General features: G+C 41.4%; 1 protein-coding gene across 3 annotated transcripts in view; it reads right to left on the bottom strand.

Moving 5' to 3' along the window:
• Positions 1-12,320: 12,320 nt before the first annotated feature.
• The window catches only part of LOC126336982 (ATP-binding cassette sub-family A member 7-like), a 585,480-nt gene continuing 571,350 nt past the window's right edge, over positions 12,321-26,450 (bottom strand). For all 3 annotated transcript variants that reach the window (XR_007565029.1, XM_050001219.1, XM_050001217.1), the window contains one exon: positions 12,321-12,771. Coding sequence is in view for 1 of the 3 variants with exons in the window: in XM_050001219.1 (XP_049857176.1) it covers positions 12,757-12,771 (15 nt within the window). In the remaining 2 variants the exon portion in view is untranslated. The remainder of the gene's footprint in view (positions 12,772-26,450) is intronic.

Here is a 26,450-nt window from a genome sequence, read left to right on the forward strand (position 1 = left end):
AAGTCCAAGAAAGAAGTTTCATCAAGATTCTTCCTCACAGAGAGGAAAGTCAAAAAGGAGCAGAGAGAGACCATCCCAACACTTCGCCAGAAGATGATGGGTACGAAACTCATTGAAATGTTGTAACAAGACGACGCCACCACTTGGTTGATAATCCGAGAAGAATTCATCAGTGGAATACGCCGCTGCAATCACTTAATAGATCTTCGTCAGCAAATGTAGTGGGCAAGCTGTTTGTATTTTGTGCTGTGTTTACATAGATGCCATAATTATTTACAGTTCTCGTAGTTACTGGTTCTGGTGTTTGTTGTTGTTGTTGTTGTTGTCTTCAGTCCTGAGACTGGTTTGATGCAGCTCTCCATGCTACTCTATCCTGTGCAAGCTGCTTCATCTCCCAGTACCTACTGCAACCTACATCCTTCTGAATCTGCTTAGTGTACTCATCTCTCGGTCTCCCTCTACGATTTTTACCCTCCACTCTGCCCTCCAATGCTAAATTTGTGATCCCTTGATGCCTCAAAACATGTCCTACCAACCGATCCCTTCTTCTAGTCAAGTTGTGCCACAAACTTCTCTTCTCCCCAATCCTATTCAATACCTCCTCATTAGTTACGTGCTCTATCCACCTAATCTTCAGTATTCTTCTGTAGCACCACATTTCGAAAGCTTCTATTCTCTTCTTGTCCAAACTAGTTATCGTCCATGTTTCACTTCCATACATGGCTACACTCCAAACAAATACTTTCAGAAACGACTTCCTGATACATAAATCGATATTCGATGTTAACAAATTTCTCTTCTTCAGAAACGCTTTCCTTGCCATTGCCAGTCTACATTTTATATCCTCTCTACTTCGACCATCATCAGTTATTTTACTTCCTAAATAGCAAAACTCCTTTACTACTTTAAGTGTCTCATTTCCTAATCTAATTCCCTCAGCATCACCCGATTTAATTTGACTACATTCCACTATTCTCGTTTTGCTTTTGTTAATGTTCATCTTATATCCTCCTTTCAAGACACTGTCCATTCCATTCAACTGCTCTTCCAAGTCCTTTGCCGTCTCTGACAGAATTACAATGTTCTGGTGTTATGCCATGTAAACTTACACTTTGTGGTCAGTCATTACTATTGGCATTGTTTGTAGGGTTTGCTATTGGCATTGTTTGTAGGGTTTGCAATGATCTATGTGCGTACATTACTTTGGTTTGCTGTGGCTGGTACTTCGTTTATGTTTACAAGTGGCGTGTCACCTAGTTTCACCTAGGTAGTTGCGTATCCTGTGCTCTGTAGTTTGCAAATTGGTGTTCACTTTGTTGATAATGTCTTTTTCCTTTTGCTAAGTAATCTTTTCAACTACATCACTGATTAATTTATATTCCTTCTACCTTTTCTGCTGCGGGAATGGTTTTGTCTAAAGTACCTACTCCAGCTTGTGAAATTACATCAGATGAATTTTCATTAATTTTGTCTCTTTCCTTTTTGGCGCAGACTGATTCGATTTCAAGCAATTCTACTTTTAACATGAGTTCATCAATAGCTGTTGGTATATTTTCGTAATCATTGTGCAGTTTGTTTACTACGGTAGAGATGTTCTTTACTGTGGAAGTTAATTGTGCTCGCGTGGCTTCCAGGTTAGAGCGCGCGCGCACGTGCGTGCGTGTGTGTGTATGTGTGTGTGTTTGTTTCATTGCTTTTATTTGCTGGTCTACTGTATCATTCTGCTCATTAAGAGTGTCTAATTTCTGTTTTATACCCATAATGTCATTTGGAAAGTACATCTTGTTTTAACTGTTTTTCCATGTCTTTAAATTTTACATTCATCTCCTCGTGAAAATTCTTTGCCACATCACTGATCTACTGGGTGACTATCCTGAAAATCTCTTAAAACTTGTTTTTGCCTCTGTTTTATGTCTTGTGTGAGTATGGTAAGGTTTAGCGACAAACTGTCAAATTTTGTATTTATGTCCGTTCGCAAATTGGTGTTCATATTTTTTATGTCTGCTCGCAAACTAGTGCAATTAGTGTTCATACTATCCAGTTTCTGAAGTATTGCGGCAAGTGTGTCATTTTGGCTGCTATTTAATTTACTTTGGTTGTTGACAACTGTACTCAGCAAATCAACATTTGAATTTCGTGTGATGGTGACAGTATTTATCTCTTGACGTGTGTATAACAGTTCTTAATTCTTAATCGGGCTGCTTCTTTCGATGTAGGCCGCTTGTTGACCTGACACTGAGATGATATGCGAAAGAAAAGAAAACGTTATCTTTTGCTGACGCTTGTAGCAGCTGCACTAATGTTTTTTTTTTGTCAGTGCTTTTCTTACGTACCAATACAGAAGATCACAAATTATGGAAAATTCATCCTGGGTATGGCATTGATTTTGCACCTGCTGAACAATCTGTAGAAGAGTGTACCTTTGTCCGATAAGAAGCATGTGAGAGGGCTTTCAAGACTCTGAACACACTTCTTACCAGCGCCATATCTTGCCACATTTCAGCCTGTAAACAGTAGGTGGTGTTGGCGGACGTCTCTGAACAGGGCCTGGAGCCACCTGGCTCATACAGATGTGGATGGCTTTGAATATCTGATCACTTTAAGAACACACAATTCCGCGCAAAAGGGGTATTTGAAAACTAAAAAGGAGACCCTTGCGATTATCTTCACCCTGAAGAAATTTCATATTTTCGTAAACAGACTAACAAGGGGAGTGCCAGGGTTGGGAAATGAAGTTCCGAGTGGGACGGCGCGTGTTCGCAGCACTACCCCATAGTGTTACACTGCTCCAGTCATATGGCCATCGGCCAGCCATTCACGAGAAAAACGCTCTGAAACTTTCAGTCCTACAGTATATAATACCCATGCATCCGCTCACTGAACCGAATGGCACGAATACACCAATTCGTGCTTCATATTTTCAAAGTATCTATTTGCTTTTACTGATTGAAAAAAAAAAAAACCAATGAGATTCAAATTGAAAACTTTTTTCTTTCAACTTTTCTAACCAAATTATTTGCTTCAGATATTCGTTCGTATTGTATAGTGACAATATTTCATTTCTGTCATGTGTATTATACATAACATCCGTCAAACAGGAGCGTACGGCTTCTGTCTGACTAGTTCAGGTACACGATCGACTTCAGTGTCATGAGATCGCTTTAAACGAGGGCCCCCACAAAGGGGCATTTGACATACTTGGAGACAGAACGTAGCTTTTGCGCGCTTAGAACGAGTACACATGTGTGAAAGTTTTTCCTGTTGCTAACGTTTTGTTGTTACAGTGCTTCGAAGTAAACACATCACGAGTTCTGAGGGACTTGTAGAAGACATTACCGACGATTCTCTACACAGTTGCTGATTAAAGATGCAGTTACCCATTCCTATGCACTGCTGGTTGAAATCGATTTACTAGCGTCAGAAGGTTCGCCGTCAATTCCACACGAAGCTATGCTGATGGCACAGAAGTTGTACAACACTGTGATAGATTTCTTGAGTGAAAACACTATCGTGGTTGATGAGTTACTTCACGAGAATGAAGGTGGTGAAGATGTAGAATTCGAAGAGGCTACAATAGACGATTCTTCGGACGAGTATGACCCCCCAGGGAAAAAAATCCAAAGATCCTACATATATTCCACTAGAATACAAAATACAATGCGTCAACATTGTGAAAGCACATCCTCAGTGGAGTCTGCAGGCGCTGAAAAGTAAAGGATGGGAATATTTAACATGATGGGAAGACGAAATTAAAAAGGGTGGATCTGTATTTGACAAATACACAGCGATAGATTCGTGGACTTCCGATCATTTTGTCGAAGCGAGGCACAATTATCAGCAAGTTACTACTCAAAATCTGCAACAATGGTCTTTAGCAGTGGCCGCACAATAAGAAAACTTTGAATTTAAAGCTTCTAGTCAATGGTGGTGTGATTTAAACAACGGCACAGAATTCGTCAACTGAAAGTAACAAAATTTGTATCACGAAAGGAAACAGTGACACTGGAAGAAACCCTGGCTGTTGCAGAAACTTTCCGGCTAGAAACTCGAGATTTAATACCCACTCTTGACAAGGACTATATTATCAAGAAGGATAAAACAGGTATGTGACACAAAATGATATCACATTCTATAAATGGTATTTCAAACAACGAATATCCATTTGAATAATTCTCTTATATAATCATACAATCGTTTCCGTCGTTAAATATCAGGCTGTTTCATTTGCTTCCAGGATGTCAGCACCAGTCTACTTTCAACTAGACGCTCACCCACAAAGGAAGCAAGACCATACTTGTGAAAAGAGTGCATACGAAGAAAGTTACTCATTCATATACAGCACAATATGCTATTACTTTTTCTGGACGTGTCCTGCCGAATGTTTTCGTATGCCTGCAGGAGACAACAGGTGCATTTGGACCCCGAGTCCAGAAGACGATCGATGAATACACCAAAACATACAAGGACATCATTATGACGTCATCAAAATCTGGAAAGCTGACTACAAACACGTACAACGAGTGTTTTAAAACATCTTTGAAGCTCTGTGTTGGGAACAAAAGATTTCTCCTCATCGTCAACTCCTGGGGAGGGCAAACACAACCAGAACTGTTTGACAACGTTTTCCAGGATGACGCACTACATCCCACATGTATCCTCAATGTTATTCCACAGAAGTGTACACCACTAGTGAAGCCCTGTGATGTTTATTTCTACAGACAGGTGAAAAATTTCATTAAATGCCTGCAAAATAGCGCCATGTTAATTGAACAGGAACGAGAGATTAATTCTCGAGAAGATTGTATTAAAATTCACTTGATCGTTCATCATCAGTGATGATCTCCTGTTTTCCACAATATGCTCCAATACGCATGGTTCGCGTTGAAACTAACTGCAGTAAGACACATCTTTTGTTTTGAGTATTTTTGACAAAGATACACTCCTGGAAATTGAAATAAGAACACCGTGAATTCATTGTCCCAGGAAGGGGAAACTTTATTGACACATTCCTGGGGTCAGATACATCACATGATCACACTGACAGAACCACAGGCACATAGACACAGGCAACAGAGCTTGCACAATGTCGGCACTAGTACAGTGTATATCCACCTTTCGCAGCAATGCAGGCTGCTATTCTCCCATGGAGACGATCGTAGAGATGCTGGATGTAGTCCTGTGGAACGGCTTGCCATGCCATTTCCACCTGGCGCCTCAGTTGGATCAGTGTTCGTGCTGGACGTGCAGACTGCGTGAGACAACACTTCATCCAGTCCCAAACATGCTCAATGGGGGACAGATCCGGAGATCTTGCTGGCCAGGGTAGTTGACTTACACCTTCTAGAGCACGTTGGGTGGCATGGGATACATGCGGACGTGCATTGTCCTGTTGGAACAGCAAGTTCCCTTGCAGGTCTCGGAATGGTAGAACGATGGCTTCGATGACGGTTTGGATGTACCATGCACTATTCAGTGTCCCCTCGACGATCACCAGAGGTGTACAGCCAGTGTAGGAGATCGCTCCCCACACCATGATGCCGGATGTTGGTCCTGTGTGCCTCGGTCGTATGCAGTCCTGATTGTGGCGCTCACCTGCACGGCGCCAAACACGCATACGACCATCATTGGCACCAAGGCAGAAACGACTCTCATCGCTGAAGATGTCACGTCTCCATTCGTTCCTCCATTCACGACTGTCGCGACACCACTGGAGGCGGGCTGCACGATGTTGGGGCGTGAGCGGAAGATGGCCTAACGGTGTGCGGGACCGTAGCCCAGCTTCATGGAGATGGTTGCGAATGGTCCTCGTCGATACCCCAAGAGCAACAGTGTCCCTAATTTGCTGGGAAGTGGCGGTGCGGTCCCCTACGGCACTGCGTAGGATCCTACGGTCTTGGCGTGCATCCGTGCGTCGCTGCGGTCCGGTCCCAGGTCGACGGGCACGTGCACCTTCCGCCGACCACTGGCGACAACATCGATGTACTGTGGAGACCTCACGCCCCACGTGTTGAGCAATTCGGCGGTACGTCCACCCGGCCTCCCGCATGCCCACTATATGCCCGCGCTTAAAGTCCGTCAACTGCACATACGGTTCACGTCCACGCTGTCTCGGTATGCTACCAGTGTTAAAGACTGCGATGGAGCTCCGTATGCCACGGCAAACTGGCTGACACTGACGGCGGCGGTGCACAAATGCTGCGCAGCTAGCGCCATTCGACGGCCAACACCGCGGTTCCTGGTGTGTCCGCTATGCCGTGCGTGTGATCATTGCTTGTACAGCCCTCTCGCAGTGTCCGGAGCAAGTATGGTGGGTCTGACACACCGGTGTCAATGTGTTCTTTTTTCCATTTCCAGGAGTGTAATTCTGGCTCTTATGTAATTTCGGAATTCAGTGAATAAACATATCATTATACATAGTCTTCACAATATGAATATTACTCTCCCATGCTCACAGTTTCAATATACAGTACAAAAGAATATTTTAAGGAAATAATTTGGTTGGAAAAGTTGAAAATGTTGAAAGAACAAAAGTTTTCAATTTGAATGTCATTGTATTTTTTTTTTCAGTAAGGAAAAGCAAATGGATACTTTGAAAATGTGAAGCACGAATTGCTACCAATATTGCATCGACCACTGTGCCATTCGCTTCAGTGAACGGATGCATGGGTATTATATACTGTAAAACTGAAAGTTTCGGAGCGTTTTTCTCGAGCATGGCTGGCCATCTGGCCCTACGACTGGGGCATTGTAACTCTATGGGGTAGTGCTGCAAACACGTGCCGTCCCACTCTGAAGATTCCCCAACCCTGGCACTCCCCTTGTTAAGTCTTACCATATTATGGATCATAAGCTGTTAATCTCCTTCTTTGCACCAGCAGTGAAGCTACCTGAGAGGGTTGCCCAGTGGCTCCATTGCTGGGCACTTTTTCTCAGCAGGTACCACAACAAAATATTCACTTTAGCAATAATACATCACGTGGACACCCCCCCCCCCCCCCCCCCCCCCAAGTGGGTCTCGATCCAGAGTTTGACCAGTATTAGATCTTGTGCTTCCAGTTGGACAAAGAGTCTCAACTGGGTAATGGATGCCTTGTCTGTCATGCAACCCGTGTAGCTGCAGCGATGGTGAAAGGCACTATCTTACAACAGGGTCAGCTGTACATACCACAGATCTGGTCTGACCATATTCCTGTTGGGAACTTAAACCGGTTGCATCATTTTTACCTTTGGCGTCAGCTCATCCTAGTGGATGGTGTTATCCTTCTCACTACTGGCCAACAGTCTCCCTGTGTGGTACTGCCGGAACCTATGTGCCTGACAGTACTGTGTCTCTGGCGCAAAGTTCGCTGGGGAGTCTCGCACACTTAACAGCTCGCCCTGACTGGTGCTGTGTACTGGCTGGGCACAAAATAGCAGGTAAAGCATCTTATTTCCAGTTGTTCACAGTGTGAAGAATAGCAGGTCGCAACCCACGTTCCCTTCCTGGCCTCAGCCCTCCTGCCTGTGGAAGTGGGGTTCATGTCAGTTTTGCAGGACCCTTCTGTTATAATACCTGGCTGATTATCATTGATGCGTACTCAAACTTTCTATCTGTGATCAACTGTCAGTCCACAATTGTGGAATCTACAGTCACTGTGCTTTGCAGAATCTTCACTATTGAAGGTCATCTTCCTCTAACGCTGTTGTCAGACCATGGACCTTAATTCTCTTCCAAGATTTTCAGTGCATTCTGCTGCCACAACAGCATTCACCACCTGGTGTCACCACTTTTTTGCCCTCAGTTGAATGGTGAGGCCGAAAGTCTTGAGCACACATTCAGGACACAGATACGGGAGTACGTGGTTGACATTTCTCCAGATGAGCCCTGCACACATCTCCAACTCATATTACTGTTGCCTGTGGGGCTGTCCACAGTGCCATCTCCCCGTTTCTGACTGGGCACTTGCATGAAGACACAGGAATTTGGGTGAGGACGGGTAGATTATGGCAGTCTTCCGGCAGTACTGGGGCCACCGTATGTTTACCCTGGACATGGGGAAAAGGACAGTGATGTGCCATTGAACTCAGCTGTGCCTGTGGACTTGGTCATCTCCTCCTCCAGTGCCTCCAGTAATCAGCCATTGTGATGACATCACTGGCCTTAATTTCTCCTCTGTCACAGCCTCTACTTCCTTTCCTCCTGGTCCTGGTCCTGGGCTCTTCTGCCTTCGGACTCTCTGACCTATGTAACACCCACTGTAACATAGCAAATTATTCAAAGTCTTCCCACCTCACACAGCAAAGTAAGTGATCTTGATGTGTGTCTCATTTTGTAGCCAGAGAGAGACCAGCTTTTTTCACATCAGCACAGCTGTCACGGGGCAAGGTGCTTGGCTACTGCGTGCCTACAATATGTTATGTGCACATCCTCTGAATCTGATGTAGTAGTATTAAATTTTATTTGGTCTTTTTTGCACTCTGTATGCAGTCTTATATTGACAATACACCTATACTGTAAAAATCACAGTTCAATATCTTCACTACTTTTTGAGATATAAACTGTTACCTAAAGCCTGAAATAAATTCTCTGGCATTACAAAACAGAGCTAGGGACTGCACTCTATTCATCTATAATATAAGCTGAACTATAACTAAAAAGATTCAGTTCATAGATGTTATTTTTCTAGACTTTTATTTACTTTTATTACAAAAGATTTCTGTTGCAACAGTAACCACTTTCAAAAATTATTATTTAACTACATTTTGTTATGTGAGCATTGTGAAGAGACTGTGAGAGAGAGTGGATATTTTATTTTACTAAGCACTGCGTAAAATATGTGCTTGGGAAAATTCTTGTGCAATCATAAATCGTATTGTATGTAATATGTGTTCTAGTATGTACGCTTTTGTATAAAAGCAGCCAAAAGAGAAATTAGGTGTTAAATCAATTAGCATTTCATTTCTGGTGATAAACCAACTGTCATTTCTTTTATTTAAATTAAATTTAGTTTAGTAAATACAGAATTTCTTTTATAAACTGTTTCTGTTATCCTATAGGATGACTTGGGAATTATCATGAATATATAAAAGCCGGAGCTGTTCAGATTGGCTGCTTAAATCATTAGCCAATAGAAATTAAACATTTCCCACAATTTGTGTAATGTTTTCTGCTACAGTTCTATATCTCTGGGAGTTGCTCAAGGACCGTCTTATTGTAAATCAGTGGTAAACCATGATACGCAAATTTGTACCAAGAGGAAGGAAATCTTGCATTTTGTTGGTTCTTGTACATATTTGAACATTTCAGTGAAAGCCTGGATTTTTTTTAAATGCTTTGGTTTGGAAGTTACTTGTGTGTAAACTTTTTTTACTTACAAGTTTATGCGGCACATTTTGTGAATATTACGATACATTATGGTGAGCACTTCTTTTTAAGAAACCCAGTGAATGACTGGACATAGTAACTCACAAATAGCTATGGGTCAGTGACTGTGTAGAGCATGAAAATCGGATGGTGAACTTCTGGTTGCTTTTGTGTGGAGAACTTGTAGTAAAACTGTCATTAACTGGCATCAGTATTAACTGGCCAGTAAATACAGACTTGACCACCATTAAAAATATGCTCTGGAGACTGTAAAGCCTAATTAGTTGAGCTTTAAAACATTTTTAAGGAAGTTAATTAGAACCCCTAATGCCCAGTATTTTTATGAACTTACAGATTCTGCCTCCAAGCTTGAGTTATTTGGCCTTTGCTTGTTAAGTGTTTAGACGCATTTTCTTCATAAATATTTTTATTGGCTGGACAAGTGTCTACCAACACATGGTGAAGTGGACTGACATCGAGCAGCTTACTGAGACAATTGGCCTGAAATATTAAAGCTGAGAACTTATAACCTGCCCTACTGCACCACAGTCCTGTTCTCATCTTCTTCTGTTTGTATGTCAGCTGAAGTGGACCGGATGTTGGCAGACAACCAGGCTGTGGTACCAGTTCTGACTGTGCCACCCCAGCCACTACACTTCTCTTCCATGCTGGGACCCAACATGGACATTGTGTGGCCTTTGCTATCTTTGGCAGAGATTCAGCAATGCCAGTCATGATGCTGCGCAGCGACTCTCTGGCCATGGGCTCCTATCTGCACTGAACAGGAGCTGCTGAAGCCAGAGAGGCCATCCAACACCCCTGATGCCATTGGCCTGGTTTGCACTGCCAGACCCCTGGCCAGTTGTGGGTCACCATGCTGAGATGCAGCTCAAGACTCTCTCGTGGCCGAAGAGGTGTGGTAACCTACTAGATTACCAGCTAGGTATTGGGCACTGGAGGAGACATGGTGGCCAAGTGACAGAGAGTATGATGACTGAACAGGTGCATTCAGTGCCACCTGCCACATGCATCTGTGTAGACGATCACTGTCTGGCACTTTTTCAGCTCTGGCCCCACGTGCAGTTCACTTTGTTATTGAACTGTTTCTAACTATCTCATCATGTGGCAACCTGAACACTGCACTTGTTGTGAGACCTTGTACTTGTGATCAGAAATACTTATTTTAGAAGTGACTGTGTGTTTTTTCTGTTGTGCATTCCAACAAGAATATTCTTCATTAATGGTATTACATTAATCTGTGCCCCTGATCCAGTAAATATAGGACTTCCAGTGTTAAAAATTTGTAGGGCAAGACAGAAGCTGTTGTGCCAACATCAAAGACGTAATTGAAACTGGGCAATTGTGAAATGTTATTTGGACTGACAGGATACAATTTTGTGTGCTACAAATCAGTAATGAGTAACTACATGTGTACTGGTAACATAATCAAAAAAAGATAAGTGCATATGGATGACATGCACGGTCTGATGGATACTCTCAGTTAATTTTTTCTGGTGAGAATACTATCCAGTGAATGATGTTGGTTGTGTACAACTTTTTCAACAGACTGCATTTTATGTACTGACAAGAGGTCAATAGTGAGTTTATTTGGAGCTATGGTTCAACTTCAACAGACAAAGAACTTGCTTAATATGTACTTTAAAATTTTGTGAAAAATTTGATCTCCTCACTCGGGGGAAACATGTTCTCAGAATTGATGATTCATCCTTGATTGGTCAGCCATGAATTAGGAGCTATTTCTAACAAACTTTTTATTATGATTATTTCTCTAGCAAGGGAACGTCCCCATTGCACCCCCCTCAGATTTAGTTATAAGTTGGCACAGTGGACAGACCTTGAAAAACTGAACACAGATCAATCGAGAAAACAGGAAGAAGTTGTGTGGAACTAAAATAATAATAATAATAATAATAATAATAATAATAATAATAATAATAATAATAATAATAATAATAATAATAAATAAAAAATAAAAATAAAATAAAAAAATTAAAAATATAGAAACTGAGTAGTCCATGTGCAAGATATGCCACATCAAGGACAATGTAGGCTCAGGTGTCCCGTGGTTAGTGTGAGCAGCTGCAGGACAAGAGGTCCTTGGTTCAAGTCTTCCCTCAAGTGAAAAGTTTAATTTTTTATTTTCAGACAATTATTACCTGTCTGTCCGATGTGAGGTAACTGCGCCGTAGTATGGGGACGCTACACCAAACAAACATCGAAACACACAACGTCAGTCGACTACAGCGCACAAAAGAGAGAGTATTCCAGCTAACGAGGCTCCCTGGCTGGCAGTTGACTGTTCGCTACTTTGGACGAGAGTGCATTAAATACGTGAGATTTATTCCGTGGGGTTTTGCGGTGCGGTCGCAAAACAGACGCTAAACTTATTACAGTGAACAGAGATGTCAATGAACGAACGAACAGATCATAACTTTGCGAAAATAAAGAAAGCCAACTTTTCACACGAGGGAAGACTTGAACCAAGGACCTCTCCTTCCGCAGCTGCTCATGGTAACCACGGGACCACAGCACTCCTGAGCTCACACTGTCCTTGATGTTGCCTATCTTGCGCATGGACTACTCAGTTTGTATATTTTGTTACTTTTTTTCATAGTTCCACACAACTTATTCCTGTTTTCTCGATTGATCTGTGTTCAGTTTTTCAAGGCCTATCCACTGTGCCAACTTATAACTAAATCTGTGGGGGGTGCGATGGAGAGGTAAGTGGGATATTAATCTCCTGCAATCAGTTCTATTCATTTCATAATTAGGTAGACATAAGAGCCTGCATGTAGATTTTCCTCTCTTGCTACTGTTTACTAAACAACACAGCACTGGTTCTGAAAAGCGTTTCACTTCACAAGTTTTGAGATGTTTGAACTGTTTCATGTTCGTGGTGCTTTTTATGTTTTCAAGACATGACTTTTATAATGATGATCCCAGAAAACAAAATAAGTTAAAACGTGGAGTAAAATTTTATTTAATTAACAGTTTGTGCCAACAGAACACACAATAGTGCAAAAACACAAATATTAAGTACCTTAATACAAGTTTTCAGATCAATCTCTAACAATGAATACTGTAAATGCGCACACAATGCACAATATCACATGCCAAAAATAAAGTGCAGCAACACCTATATAAAAATACTGACACATTTCTTTGACGAATACTGTTAAGGCACATTATGATAGTGAGCACCAAAAAAATATTACATTATAAAAAATCAAAATTGTCTGAAGAAGTGCATATTTAGACAGCACCACAGCTTTCTGAAAGCTTCAATTGTAATGTTTCTGAATAAATAGTTGCATAATAAGTCATAAGTTAGTGAGATCTTTAAGACAAACGATACTTGTGTAACTCCACTGGTGGCTAATATAGGTTCATGTTCAGCTGCAAGAGACCTGCAAGGAAAAATAAACACATTAAGAACTGTCAATACCAACAAGAATTGCAAAAACGTAATGACAAACTTTGCTCGTGAAACTTTGCTTCTTGTCAGTTTAGATTTTCTTGAGATACTCTCACCACTAGCAGTATTTGCAGCATCACTCCCAGAACAGATCAGAGTCTAAGGCTAGTCTCTGATGACTGGAAAGAGAATTTTAGTGTTCCTTTTATGCCACTCAAGCATGCATTGTACACAGGAAGGTGCTACCTGGGTAGCAGAATATATTTGGTGTGCTCCTGAGCGTCTTTCAAGTTAAATTAACATAATTAATTGATCATCAGACCTGTGTAAACACATATAGAGAATATAGTCATAGTTAATTGCATAGTGTGTATGGTAAGCTCCTAAAATTAGACTCATTAATTAATGGTAGTAAACCCAATTAGTGTTACAAAAATAAATTTTTATATTGCTAAAACAGGCAGGATGCCAATAGCGGTGTCATATTTCTGGCAGTACAGAAGTCAATTATATTGATTACATCTTTTGTGGGTTGAAGATGCCATATGTGAATTATTTAAGTGAAGTTTGGCATCAAACGTGGTAATCAGATGCCTCTGCAGACTATCTGTCTCGGAGCCACAGTAGCAGAATGCTTATGTGAACTGAAGAAGTTTTATAATAATGTGTGTAAATTTCCAGATTGTGGTAAGCTTTCCAGTTATAGAATGGGAGAAACACATGGTGTGTGAGAAAAATAATAAGACTGATTTTTTTTATCTAACAAAGTTTTCATTTATTTTATTTTATTTCAAACAGCAATAATCCTCTAAAATAAATGGACACACTTCTTTGATTATCCTTCTGCTCAGTTTTGTGAGATTTTTGTTCCCATTTTGGCACAAACCTTTCACATGTGCACAACTTCTGTCTAAATTTGATGTATTGTGAAAGTGTTTAACAGGTCACCCATCATCCGTGTTGTTAAATGTCGGTATGATCTTACAACAGAATGCACATGTTTCACATTTTTGTTGGTTTTTTAAATTGAAGGTCTTCATGAGCGAGGTTTGTATGTTGTCTGTTCTCTGCCTTCCAAAAATGATTTTTGCAAGCGAAAAACTTGTGCTCTGATACAGAATCTTTCCCATAGGTGTGTTTCAACTTTTCAAAGGTCACACTCACAGATTCCTCAAGTCCAAAACTTAATGGCATAACACTGCTCTATACAACCTAAGCACAACTTCAGTGATGGCACTCTAAAATGTCACATGATGGATATATGAAGCTGGAACTCGGACTGAGCATTTGGAAGGGATGAACACATTGGCCTACACAAATAGAACAACAGTGCAGTGCAGTGTTGTCAGTCTCAATACTTTTCTCTCACACCTTGTGAGTGACAGGGACAGGACTTCATATGATTAACAGAACTAAACTTTTAAAATTGGTTAATGTAGGGGAGGGAATCATAACTACTGCAATTTAAAATATTTTGAACAAGTTACATAAATTTTTCTGCCAGTATGCAGATTGTTTGAGAAATATACACCAAGAATTTATCTCTGAGGGTGACAATGTGTATACAGAAAATTCAAAAGTATTACAGTATGGCACAGATATGTAACTGTTGACAAAGTTGTGAGGGATGGAAAAGACTTGCCCTGGTTAAGTACCCACACTGTACAACTGCTATGAAAGGAGAGAGCTTCGTCCCTAGTAAACAAACAAAAGCTGAATGAAGCTAAAATGAATGTAAGAAGCTTACCAATGAGCAAAAATATTGTAATAAGTTCTGGTCTTATGTAAACTCAATAAACGGATCTATCAAGTCACTGAGTGATTTGCATTGAAACAAAGAGACAGATATACTGACTTCTGTCTTTCAAAAATGATTTACTGAGGGAAGTCACACTACTGTGCCCCTTTTAGTCATCACATGGGCACTGAATTGACAGAAGTGTGATCACAGAGTGTAGGATCAACTTAGAGTGTTCATAATAGGATTACATACAAATCATTGCGAGAGAACATGCTTCCCTCCTAGCAGTAGTTTACAGCAAATCACTGAAATAATATTGCTCCAAGTGACTGGAAAAAGGTACAAGTAATTACTGTTTCTAAGACTGGACATCAGACAAATGTATAACTATAGGGTATATAACTAATGTCGGTCAGTTGCAGAATTATGGAACACATTTTATTGCCTTTCTGAAGCCTGAGAATCTCATTGTAGGAATCAACTTGGATTACACCAACAGTGTTCTTTTGAAAATCAGTTAGAACATTAAATAGCAATCTTTTCACTCCTACCATTTTTTTAGGACACGGCTTCAGGCCGCACCCCTAGATAATCACAATCACAGTTTGTCAGTAAGGTCAGTAGTACCCAAATTGATGCCATGTTCTTTGACTTACAAAAGGCATTCAATACAATTATCTACTGTTGAATAGTGGATACTTGCTTATAGAATTATGGACCAGATTTTTGGTTTGGACTGTGAATTCTTTCTGGGAAATAGAAGTGAGTAGATAGCTTTTAACAAGGAGAAGCTCTCAAATTGTATTCCCAGGGACATCAATAAATGGGAGTGAAAATTATTATAAATTAAAAGGGGACACGCTAATGCAGATGAATTTAGATCCATGTAAAAGATATCTATATGAGGAACTGACACTAATATTATTACTCAGATGACGACTTCATGTAAGACGAACTGGAAATTTGAGCTGGATACAGTGTGTTAATATCCCAAAAAAACATCATTATAGTGTTATCATTTATTTTACTGCTATTACTTGTTGTTGTTGTGGTGGTCTTCAGTCCTGAGACTGGTTTGATGCAGCTCTCCATGCTACTCTATCCTGTGCATGCTGCTTCATCTCCCAGTACCTACTGCAACCTACATCCTTCTGAGTCTGCTTAGTGTATTCATCTCTTGGTCTCCCTCTACGATTTTTACCTTCCACGCTGCCCTCCAAATACTAAATTGGTGATCCCTTGATGCCTCAGAACATGTCCTACCAACCGATCCCTTCTTCTGGTCAAGTTGTGCCACAAATTTCTCTTCTCCCCTATCCTATTCAATACTTCCTCATTAGTTTTGTGATCTAATCTTCAGCATTCTTCTGTAGCACCACATTTCAAAAGCTTCTATTCTCTTCTTATCTAAACTATTTATCGTCCATGTTTCACTTCCATACATGGCTACACTCCATACAAATACTTTCAGAAAATACTTCCTGACACTTAAATCTATACTCGATGTTAACAAATTTCTCCTTCAGAAACGCTTTCCTTGCCATTGCCAGCCCACATTTTGTATCCTCTCTACTTCGACCATCAGTTATTTTGCTCCCCAAATAGCAAAACTCCTTTACTACTTTAAGTGTCTCATTTCCTAATCTAATTCCCAGAGCATCACCCGACTTAATTCGACCCCATTCCATTATCCTTGTTTTGTTTTTGTTGATGTTCATCTTATATACTCCTCTCAAGACACTGTCCATTCCATTCAACTGCTCTTCCAAGTCCTTTGCTGTCTCTGACAGAATTACAATGTCATTGGCGAATCTCAAATTTTTTATTTCTTCTCCATGGATTTTAATACCTACTCCGAATTTTTCTTTTGTTTCCGTTACTGCTTGCTCAATATACAGATTGACAACATTGGGGAGAGGCTACAGCCCTGTATCACTCCCTTCCCAACCACTGCTTCCCTTTCATGCCCCTCGATTCTTAGAACTGCCATCTGGTTTCTGTACAAATTGTAAATAGCCTTTCGCTCCCTGTATTTTACCCTTGCCACCTTTAGAATTTGAAAGAGAGTATTCCAGTCAACATTGTCAAAAGCTTTCTCTAAGTCTATAAATGCTAGAAACGTAGGTTTGCCTTTTCTTAATCTTTCTTCTAAGATAAGTCATAAGGTCAGTATTGCCTCACGTGTTCCAGTATTTCTACGGAATCCAAACTGATCTTCCCCAAGGTCGGCTTTACTAGTTTTTACATTCGTCTGTAAAGAATTCGTGTTAGTATTTTGCAGCTGTGGCTTATTAAGCTGATTGTTCGGTAATTTTCACATCTGTCAACACCTGCTTTCTTTGGGATTGGAATTATTATGTTCTTCTTGAAGTCTGAGGGTATTTTGCCTGTTTCATACATCTTGCTCACCAGATGGTAGAGTTTTGTCAGGACTGGCTCTCCCAAGGCCGTCAGTAGTTAAAATGGAATGTTGTCTACTCCAGGGGCCTTGTTTCGACTCAGGTCTTTCAGCGCTCTGTCAAACTCTTCACGCAGTATCGTATCTCCCATTTCATCTTCATCTACATCCTCTTCCATTTCCATAATATTGTTCTCAAGACATTTCCAGGTCCTCAAGTACATCGCCCTCTATATACTCCTTCCACCTTTCTGCTTTCCCTTCTTTGCTTAGAACTGGGTTTCCATCTGAGCACTTGATGTTCATACAAGTGGTTCTCTTATCTCCAAAGGCCTCGTTAATTTTCCTGTAGGCGGTATCTATATTACTCCTAGTGGGATAAGCCTCTACATCGTTACATTTGTCCTCTAGCCATCCATGCTTAGCCATTTTGCATTTCCTGTCGATTTTTTTTTTTTTTACGCTTGTATTCATTTTTGCTTCCTTGATTTATTGCATTTTTATATTTTTTCCTTTCATCAATTAAATTCAATATTTCTTCTGTTACCCAAGGATGTCTACTAGCCCTAGTCTTTTTACCTACTTGATCCTCTGCTGCCTTCACTACTTCATCCCTCAAAACTACCCATTCTTCTTCTACTGTATTTCTTTCCCCCATTCCTGTCAATTGTTCCCTTATGCTCTCCCTGAAACTCTGTACAACCTCTGGTTCTTTCAGTTTATCCACGTCCCATCTCCTTAAGTTCCCACCTTTTTGCAGTTTCTTCAGTTTTAATCTACAGGTCATAACCAATAGATTGTGGTCAGAGTTCACATCTGCCCCTGGAAATGTCTTACAATTTAAAACCTGGTTTCTAAATGTCTGTCTTACCATTATATAATCTATCTGATACCTTTTAATATCTCCAGGGTTCTTCCATGTATACAACCTTCTTTCATGATTCTTAAACCAAGTGTTAGCTATGATTAAGTTGTGCTCTGTGCAAAATTCTACCAGGCGGCTTCCTCTTTTCATTTCTTAGACCCAATCCATATTCACGTACTATGTGTCCCTCTCTCCCTTTTCCTACTCTCGAATTCCAGTCACCCATAACTATTAAATTTTCGTCTCTCTTCACTACCTGATAATATCTTTTATCTCATCATACATTTCTTCAATTTCTTCGTCATCTGCAGAGCTAGTTGGCATATAAACTTGTACTACTGTAGTAGGTGTGGGCTTCGTATCTATCTTGGCCACAATAATGCGTTCACTATGCTGTTTGTAGTAGCTTACCCGCGTTCCTATTTTCCTATTCATTATTAAACCTACTCCTGCATTACCCCTATTTGATTTTGTGTTTATAACCCTGTAGTCATCTGACCAGAAATCTTATTCCTACTGCCACCGAACTTCACTAATTCCCACTATATGTAACTTTAACCTATCCATTTCCCTTTTTAAATTTTCTAACTTACCTGCCCGATTAAGGGATCTGACATTCCACACTCCGATCCATAGAACGCCAGTTTTCTTTGTCCTGATAACGACATCCTCTTGAGTAGTCCCCGCCCGGAGATCTGAATGGGGGACTATTTTACCTCCGGAATATTTTGCCCATAAGGACGCCATCATCATTTCATCATACAGTAAAGCTGCTATTGCTTATCAGTGTAAAAATAATTGTAACTGTATTATAAATTTCTGACATGTCTCCTGTCAGTATGGAAACCAAATGGATTGCAAATGTACATTATGAGATGAATAAACCACAATTCCTCAATACCCAACAGTGTGTTTCATGTCTTGTTAAACATACAGTGCTCTAAATGATATGGTGGATAACAGGAGAGTATCTGTGAGGCAGTTCACGACTTATGGTGGTGTAAAAGGGAAGCTAAAATGGAAGAAAATTTTATCAACAGACACTAAGTGTGTAGACCGTCAAAATAAATAAATAACTTACTGCACATGAGCAGACAGAAAGATCCATTATTGTTTGCAATGTCACCAGCAGCAGTCTCAACTATTAAGGATCTTGGAGTATGCATCTATAGCGATTTAAAGTTGAATTACCATATACAATCAGTTTTGGGAAAGACAGAGGTGTAACTGAGATTCATTGGAAGAATTCCTCATAAAATATACTGCAACCACAGGAGTTACTGATTGTTTCTCAATCAGTATGAGAGCCTTACCAAGTAGGAAGGGAGATAAAAAAAAAAGGCTAAATGGAAGTAGTGGAGACCCTTGCCACCAATACGAGAGATAGAAAATATCCAACAGAAAGCAGTTTTATCATGGATTCATTTTGTAAGTGCAAGAATGCCAAGGGGTATCTCATCCAGACCCTATGGCAGATTCTATCTGAGAGAGATTTACATCTCAGAGAGGTTTCCTATTAAAATTCCAAGAATGCATGTTCAAAAAGAGGAAAAAATGTACTGTATTACTTCCTTCTCATACACTCCTGGAAATTGAAATAAGAACACCGTGAATTCATTGTCCCAGGGAGGGGAAACTTTATTGACACATTCCTGGGGTCAGATACATCACATGATCACACTGACAGAACCACAGGCACATAGACACAGGCAACAGAGCTTGCACAATGTCGGCACTAGTACAGTGTATATCCACCTTTCTCAGCAATGCAGGCTGCTATTCTCCCATGGAGACGATCATAGAGATGCTGGATGTAGTCCTGTGGAACGGCTTGCCATGCCATTTCCACCTGGCGCCTCAGTTGGACCAGCATTCGTGCTGGACGTGCAGACCGCGTGAGACGACGCTTCATCCAGTCCCAAACATGCTCAATGGGGGACAGATACGGAGATCTTGCTGGCCAGGGTAGTTGACTTACACCTTCTAGAGCACGTTGGGTGGCACGGGATACATGCGGACGTGCATTGTCCTGTTGGAACAGCAAGTTCCCTTGCCGGTCTAGGAATGGTAGAACGATGGGTTTGATGACGGTTTGGATGTACCGTGCACTATTCAGTGTCCCCTCGACGATCACCAGAGGTGTACGGCCAGTGTAGGAGATCGCTCCCCACACCATGATGCCGGGTGTTGGCCCTGTGTGCCTCGGTCGTATGCAGTCCTGATTGTGGCGCTCACCTGCACGGCGCCAAACACGCGTACAACCATCATTGGCACCAAGGCCGAAGCGACTCTCATCGTTGAAGACGACACGTCTCCATTCGTCCCTCCATTCACGCCTGTCGCTACACCACTGGAGGCGAGCTGCACGATGTTGGGGCGTGAGCGGAAGACGGCCTAACGGTGTGCGGGACCGTAGCCCAGCTTCATGGAGACGGTTGCGAATGGTCCTCGTCGATACCCCAGGAGCAACAGTGTCCCTAATTTGCTGGGAAGTGGCGGTGCGGTCCCCTACGGCACTGCGTAGGATCCCACGGTCTTGGCGTGCATCCGTGCGTCGCTGCGGTCCGGTCCCAGGTCGACGGGCACGTGCACCTTCCGCCGACCACTGGCGACAATATCGATGTACTGTGGAGACCTCACGCCCCACGTGTTGAGCAATTCGGCGGTACGTCCACCCGGCCTCTCGCATGCCCACTATACGCCCTCGCTCAAAGTCCGGCAACTGCACATACAGTTCACGTCCACGCTGTCGCGGCATGCTACCAGTGTTAAAGACTGCGATGCAGCTCCGTATGCCACGGCAAACTGGCTGACACTGACGGCGGCAGTGCACAAATGCTGCGGAGCTAGCGCCATTCGACGGCCAACACCGCGGTTCCTGGTGTGTCCGCTGTGCCGTGTGTGTGATCATTGCTTGTACAGCCCTCTCGCAGTGTCCGGAGCAAGTATGGTGGGTCTGACACACCGGTGTCAATGTGTTTTTTTTCCATTTCCAGGAGTGTATATGTTATCAAATGATCATGACTGTCAAAGCACAGAAACTGAGGTCATGCAGAAAATTTTTAACACTTATTCTGCCCACTTACCATTTGCAAACAAATAAGGAAAGAGGAAATGTTTATGGTACTAGAAATATGCTCTGCCATGTGCACCATGGAGTAAACACAAATGTAGGTACACCAGACATGGCTGACTATGGGAGGCACAGGAACAAAATAGCTTGGCTAGTAAATCAGTGTAGTTTTTGAACAAAATTCTAAGTTTTTAATTGTGATGTAAATAAAACAGAAAGAAACTTCCACATGGGAAAAATATATTAAAAACAAAGATTCCAAGACTTACCAAGCGGTAAAGCGCCGGCAGACAGGCACATGAACAAAACACACAAACACACACACAGAATTACGAGCTTTCGCAACTGGCAGTTGCTTCGTCAGGAAAGAGGGAAGGAGAGGGAAAAATGAAAGGATGTGGGTTTTAAGGAAGAGGGTAAGGAGTCATTCCAATCCCGGGAGCGGAAAGACTTCCCTTAGGGGAAAAAAAGGACAGGTGTACACTCGCACACACACACACATATCCATCCGCACATACACAGAAATATGTCTGCTTGTGTCTGTGTATGTGCGGATGGATATGTGTGTGTGTGTGCGAGTGTACACCTGTCCTTTTTTTCCCCTAAGGGAAGTCTTTCCGCTCCCGGGATTGGAATGACTCCTTACCCTCTCCCTTAAAACCCACATCCTTTCATTTTTCCCTCTCCTTCCCTCTTTCCTGACGAAGCAACTGCCAGTTGCGAAAGCTCGTAATTCTGTGTGTGTGTTTGTGTGTTTTGTTCATGTGCCTGTCTGCCGGCGCTTTCCCGCTTGGTAAGTCTTGGAATCTTTGTTTTTAATATAAGTTTTTAATTGATTTATTATGGATACCAGATGAAGGTATCACAAAGATCACTTCTGATTCCAACTGTGTGACAAACAAAGGTGGCAACAGCAACTGGATAAATCAACCAAAAAACTCCTCTTTTGCAATTAGATACCTCTTGCATGACCTGCAGATAGGGTTGCTAGTATCATGTTCTGGGGCTCTGTGGTTAAGGTAAAAAAAAAGTATTTATTCTACAGAAGCATGTAAAGAGCCTATCATGCAATCACACATCTTGCAGTAGCTTCTTGAAGGACCAAGGAGTTCTTACACTCATGTGTATTTAATAAATTATGGTATTCAGTCTGAAGACTGGCTTGATGCAGCCGTCCACACTACACTATCCTGTGCATGCTTCTTTATCTCCAAATAACTACCACAACCTACAGCCTTCTGAATCTGCTTACTGTTTCATCTCGTATAAAAATTGTAGAGGGAGACATCACACTTTCCTCTAACACTAAATTGGTGATCCCTCGATGTATCAGAATGTTTCCTATCAACTGATCCCTTCTTCTGGTCAAGTAGGGCCAAAGTTTCTCGTCTTCCCAATTCCATTAAGTACTTCCTTATTTGTTAAGTGATCTACCCATCTAATTTTCAACACTCTTCTGTACCACCAGGTTTCAAAAGCTTCTATTCTCTTCTTGTCTAAACTGTTTATTGTCCATGTCTGATTTCCATACTGGCTACATTCCAGACAAATACTTTCAGGAAAGGCTTCCTAATGCTTAACTCTATATTTGATGTTAACAAATTTCTCTTGCACAGAAATGCTTTTCTTACCATTGCCAGTCTACATTTTATATCCTCTCTACTTTGGCCATTGACAGTTACTTTGCTGCCCAAATAGCAAAACTCATCTACTACTTTAAATGTCTCATTTTCTAATCTAACTCCCACACAATCACCTGATTTAATTTCACTACATTCCATTACTCTTGTTTTGCCTTGTCTTACACCCTCCTTTCAAGACAATGTCCATTCTGTTCAACTGCTCTTTCAAGTCTTTTGCCGTCTCTGACAGAATTACAGTGTCAGGGGCCAACTCCAAAACTTTTCTTTCTTGTCCCTGACCTTTAATTCCGACTCCAAATTTTGTTTCGTTCATTTCTTGTTCAGTATACAGATTCAACTACATTGTGGTGGGGGGGGCTATAACTCTATCTCACTCCCTTCTTCCATTTCATGTCCCCTTGACTCTTATAACTGTTGTCTGCTTTCTCTACAAGTTGTAAATAGCCTTTTGGTCCCAGTATTTTACTCCTGCTGTCTTCAGAATTTCCAAGACAGTATTCCAATCAACATTTTCAAAATCTGTAAATGTAGGTTAAAAATTTCCTTAACCTGTATTCTAACATAAGTCATAGGGTCAATATTGCCTTGCATGTTCCTACATCATCATGATTTAAGACTGATTATGCCTTTCAGCGTTCAGTCTGGAGCATAGCCCCCTTATAAAATTCCTTCATGATCCCATATTCAGTGCTAACATTGGTGCCTCTTCTGATGTTAAGCCTGTTTCTTCAAAATCATTCTTAACCGAATCCAGGTACCTTCTCCTTGTTCTGCCCCGACTCCTCCTACGCTCTACTGCTGAACCCATGAGTCTCTTGGGTAACCTTGCTTTTCCCATGCATGTAACATGGTCCCACCATCTAAGCCTGTTTGCCCTGACTGCTACATCTGTAGTGTTCATTCTCAGTTTTTCTTTTATTTCCTCTTTTCTCATTGTGGACACCCTCCTGCATTTGTTCCCATCTACTAGTACCTGCAATCATCCTAGCTACTTTCATATCCGTAACCTCAACCCTATTGATAAGGTAACCTGAATCTACCCAGCTTCGCTCCCATACAACAAAATTGGTCGAAAGACAGAATGGTGCACAGATAACTTAGTCTTGACTTCCTTCTTGCAGAAGAGAGTAGATTGTAGCTAAGCGCTCACTGCATTAGCTTTGCTACACCTCGCTTCCAGTTCTTTCACTATGTTGCCATCCTGTGAGAATATGCATCCTAAGTACTTGAAACCGTCCACCTGTTCTAACTTTGTTCCTTCTATTTGGCACTCAATCCATTTATATCTCTTTCCCACTGACATTACTTCCGTTTTGGAGATCCTACTCTTCATACCATAGTCCTTACTTTTCTGATCTAGCTCTGAAATATTACTTTGCAAACTTTCAATCGAATCTGCCATCACAACTAAGTTATCCGCATATGCGAGACTGATTATTTTGTGTTCACATATCTTAATCTCACCCAGCCAGTCTATTGTTTTCAACATATGATCCATAAATAACATGAACAACAGTGGAGACAGGTTGCAGCCTTGTCTTACCCCTGAAACTACTCTGAACCATGAACTCAATTTACCGTCAACTGCTGCCTGACTATCCATGTAAAGACCTTTAATTGCTCGCAAAAGTTTGTCTCCTATTCCAGAATCTCGTAGAACAGACAATAACTTCCTCCTAGGAACCTGGTCATATGCCTTTTCTAGATCTACAAAACATAGATACAATACCCTGTTCCACTCATAACACTTCTCCATTATTTGCCGTAAGCTAAAGATCTGGTCCTGACAACTTCTAAGAGGCCTAAACCCACACTGATTTTTATCCAATTTGTCCTCAACTAATACTCGCAATTTCCTTTCAACACTACCTGTGAAGATTTTAGCCACAACGCTGATTAATGAGATACCTCTGTAGTTGTTACAATCTTTTCTGTTTCCATGTTTAAAGACTGGTGTGATTACTGCTTTCGTCCAGTCTGATAGAACCTGTCCTGACTCCCACACCATTTCAATTATCCTATGTAGCCATTTAAGACCTGACATTCCACTGTATTTGATGAGTTCTGACTTAACTTCATCCACCCCAGCCGCTTTATCACACACAATCTATTGACCATTTTCTCCACTTCCTATATTTCTCTAAAATCCAAACTGATCTTCCTCGAGGTCAGCTTCTACTAGTTTTTCCCTCTTTCTGTAAAGAATGTGTGTTAGTATTTCCAATCATGACTTATTAAATTGTTAGTTTGGTAGTTTTCACCCCTGTCATCACCTGCTTTCTTTGGAATTGGAATTATTATATTTTTCTTTGACGTCTCAGGGTATTTCACCTGTTTCATACATCTTGCACACCACATGGGAGAGAGTTGTCATGGCTGGTTCTCCCAAGGCAATCAGTAGTTCTGATAGAATGTCGTTTGCTTTAAAAAAAAAAAAAAAAAAAAGGATCTTCCAGAGCTCTCTCAATTACTCTTGTCACATCTCCCATTCCATCATACTGCCTTACAGTTTGTCTCCCTTGTATAGACACTCTATACATTCCTTCCACTGTTGAGCTTTCCTTTTGGTTTTCCTCTGAGCCTTTGATATTCATACAGCTGCTCTTCTTTTCCCCAAAGGCCTCTTTAATACTCCTTTCAGTGGTATCTATCTTTCCCCTAGTGGAATATGCTTCTAAGTATTTACATTTGTCCTCTAGCCATTCTTGCTTAGCCATTTTGCCCTTCCTGTCAATCTCATTTTTTAAACACATTTGCATTCCCTTTCATCTGTTTCATTTGCTGCATTTATATATTTTCTCCTTTCTTAAATTAAATTCAATATCTCTTGCATTACCCAAGGATTTCTATTGAGCCCTGTATTTTTACGCATTTGGTCTTCTGGTATACTCCTTTCTTTTCCTCCACCGACTCTCCCCAATTCCTGTCCCTTTACCACACGGTGCCCTGCTTGACACTATTGATGCGACCTCCCTTTACACTAATATTCCTAATGCCCATGGCCTAACCACTATTGAACAGTACCTTCCCCAATGCCCGATGGACTCCAAACCAACAACCTCTTTCCTAGTGACCATGACAACTATATCCTCACCCACAATTACTTCTTCTTTGAAGGCATTACCTACAGACAAGTTTGAAGGATGGCTATAGGCACCTGCATGGCACCATCATATGCCAACCTATTCATGGGCCATCTAAAGGAATCCTTCCTAAACCCCTCACTTGGTTCAGGTTCATTGATGACATCATCGCAATCTGGATCGAGGGTGAGGACACCCAATCCTTGTTCCTGCAGAACCTCAACAACTTCTCCCCCATTTGTTTCACTTGGTCCTACTCAACCCAACGAACTACCTTCGTAGATGTTGACCTCCACCTCAGCGATGGTCAGAACAGTACCTCCATCCACATGAAACCTACTAACCACCAGGAATACCTCCACTTTGACAGCTGCCACCTGTTCAATACCAAGAAATCCTTTCCATATAGACTAGCCTCCTGCGGTTGTTGCATCTGCAGCAACAAGCAGTCCCTCTCAAAATATACTGAGGGTCTCACTGAAGCCTTCACAGATGTAACTATCCTCCCAACCTTGTACAGAAAGAAATCTCCCATGCCTTATCCTTACAGTCTCCCACCACCTCCCAAAGTCCCACCATCCGGCCACAGATGAGCATTCCCCTCGTAACTTGGCACCACACAGGACTAGAACAACTGAATTACATTCTCTGTCAGGCTTTCCACTACACATCTCGTTGTACCCTGAAATGAGAAATGGCCTTCGCACTTTCCTTCCCACATCTCCCACATTGGTATTCCGCCATCCACTGAATCTACACAATATAATTGTCCATCCCTACACAACCTCTGCTCCAAACCCCTTACCTAATAGCTGTAATATACCTAGATGTAAGACGTGCCCCATACATTATCCCGTCAACACCTATT

The sequence above is a fragment of the Schistocerca gregaria genome, chromosome 2 (genome assembly GCF_023897955.1).
Source record: "Schistocerca gregaria isolate iqSchGreg1 chromosome 2, iqSchGreg1.2, whole genome shotgun sequence".
Classification (NCBI taxonomy): Eukaryota; Metazoa; Arthropoda; class Insecta; order Orthoptera; family Acrididae; genus Schistocerca; species Schistocerca gregaria.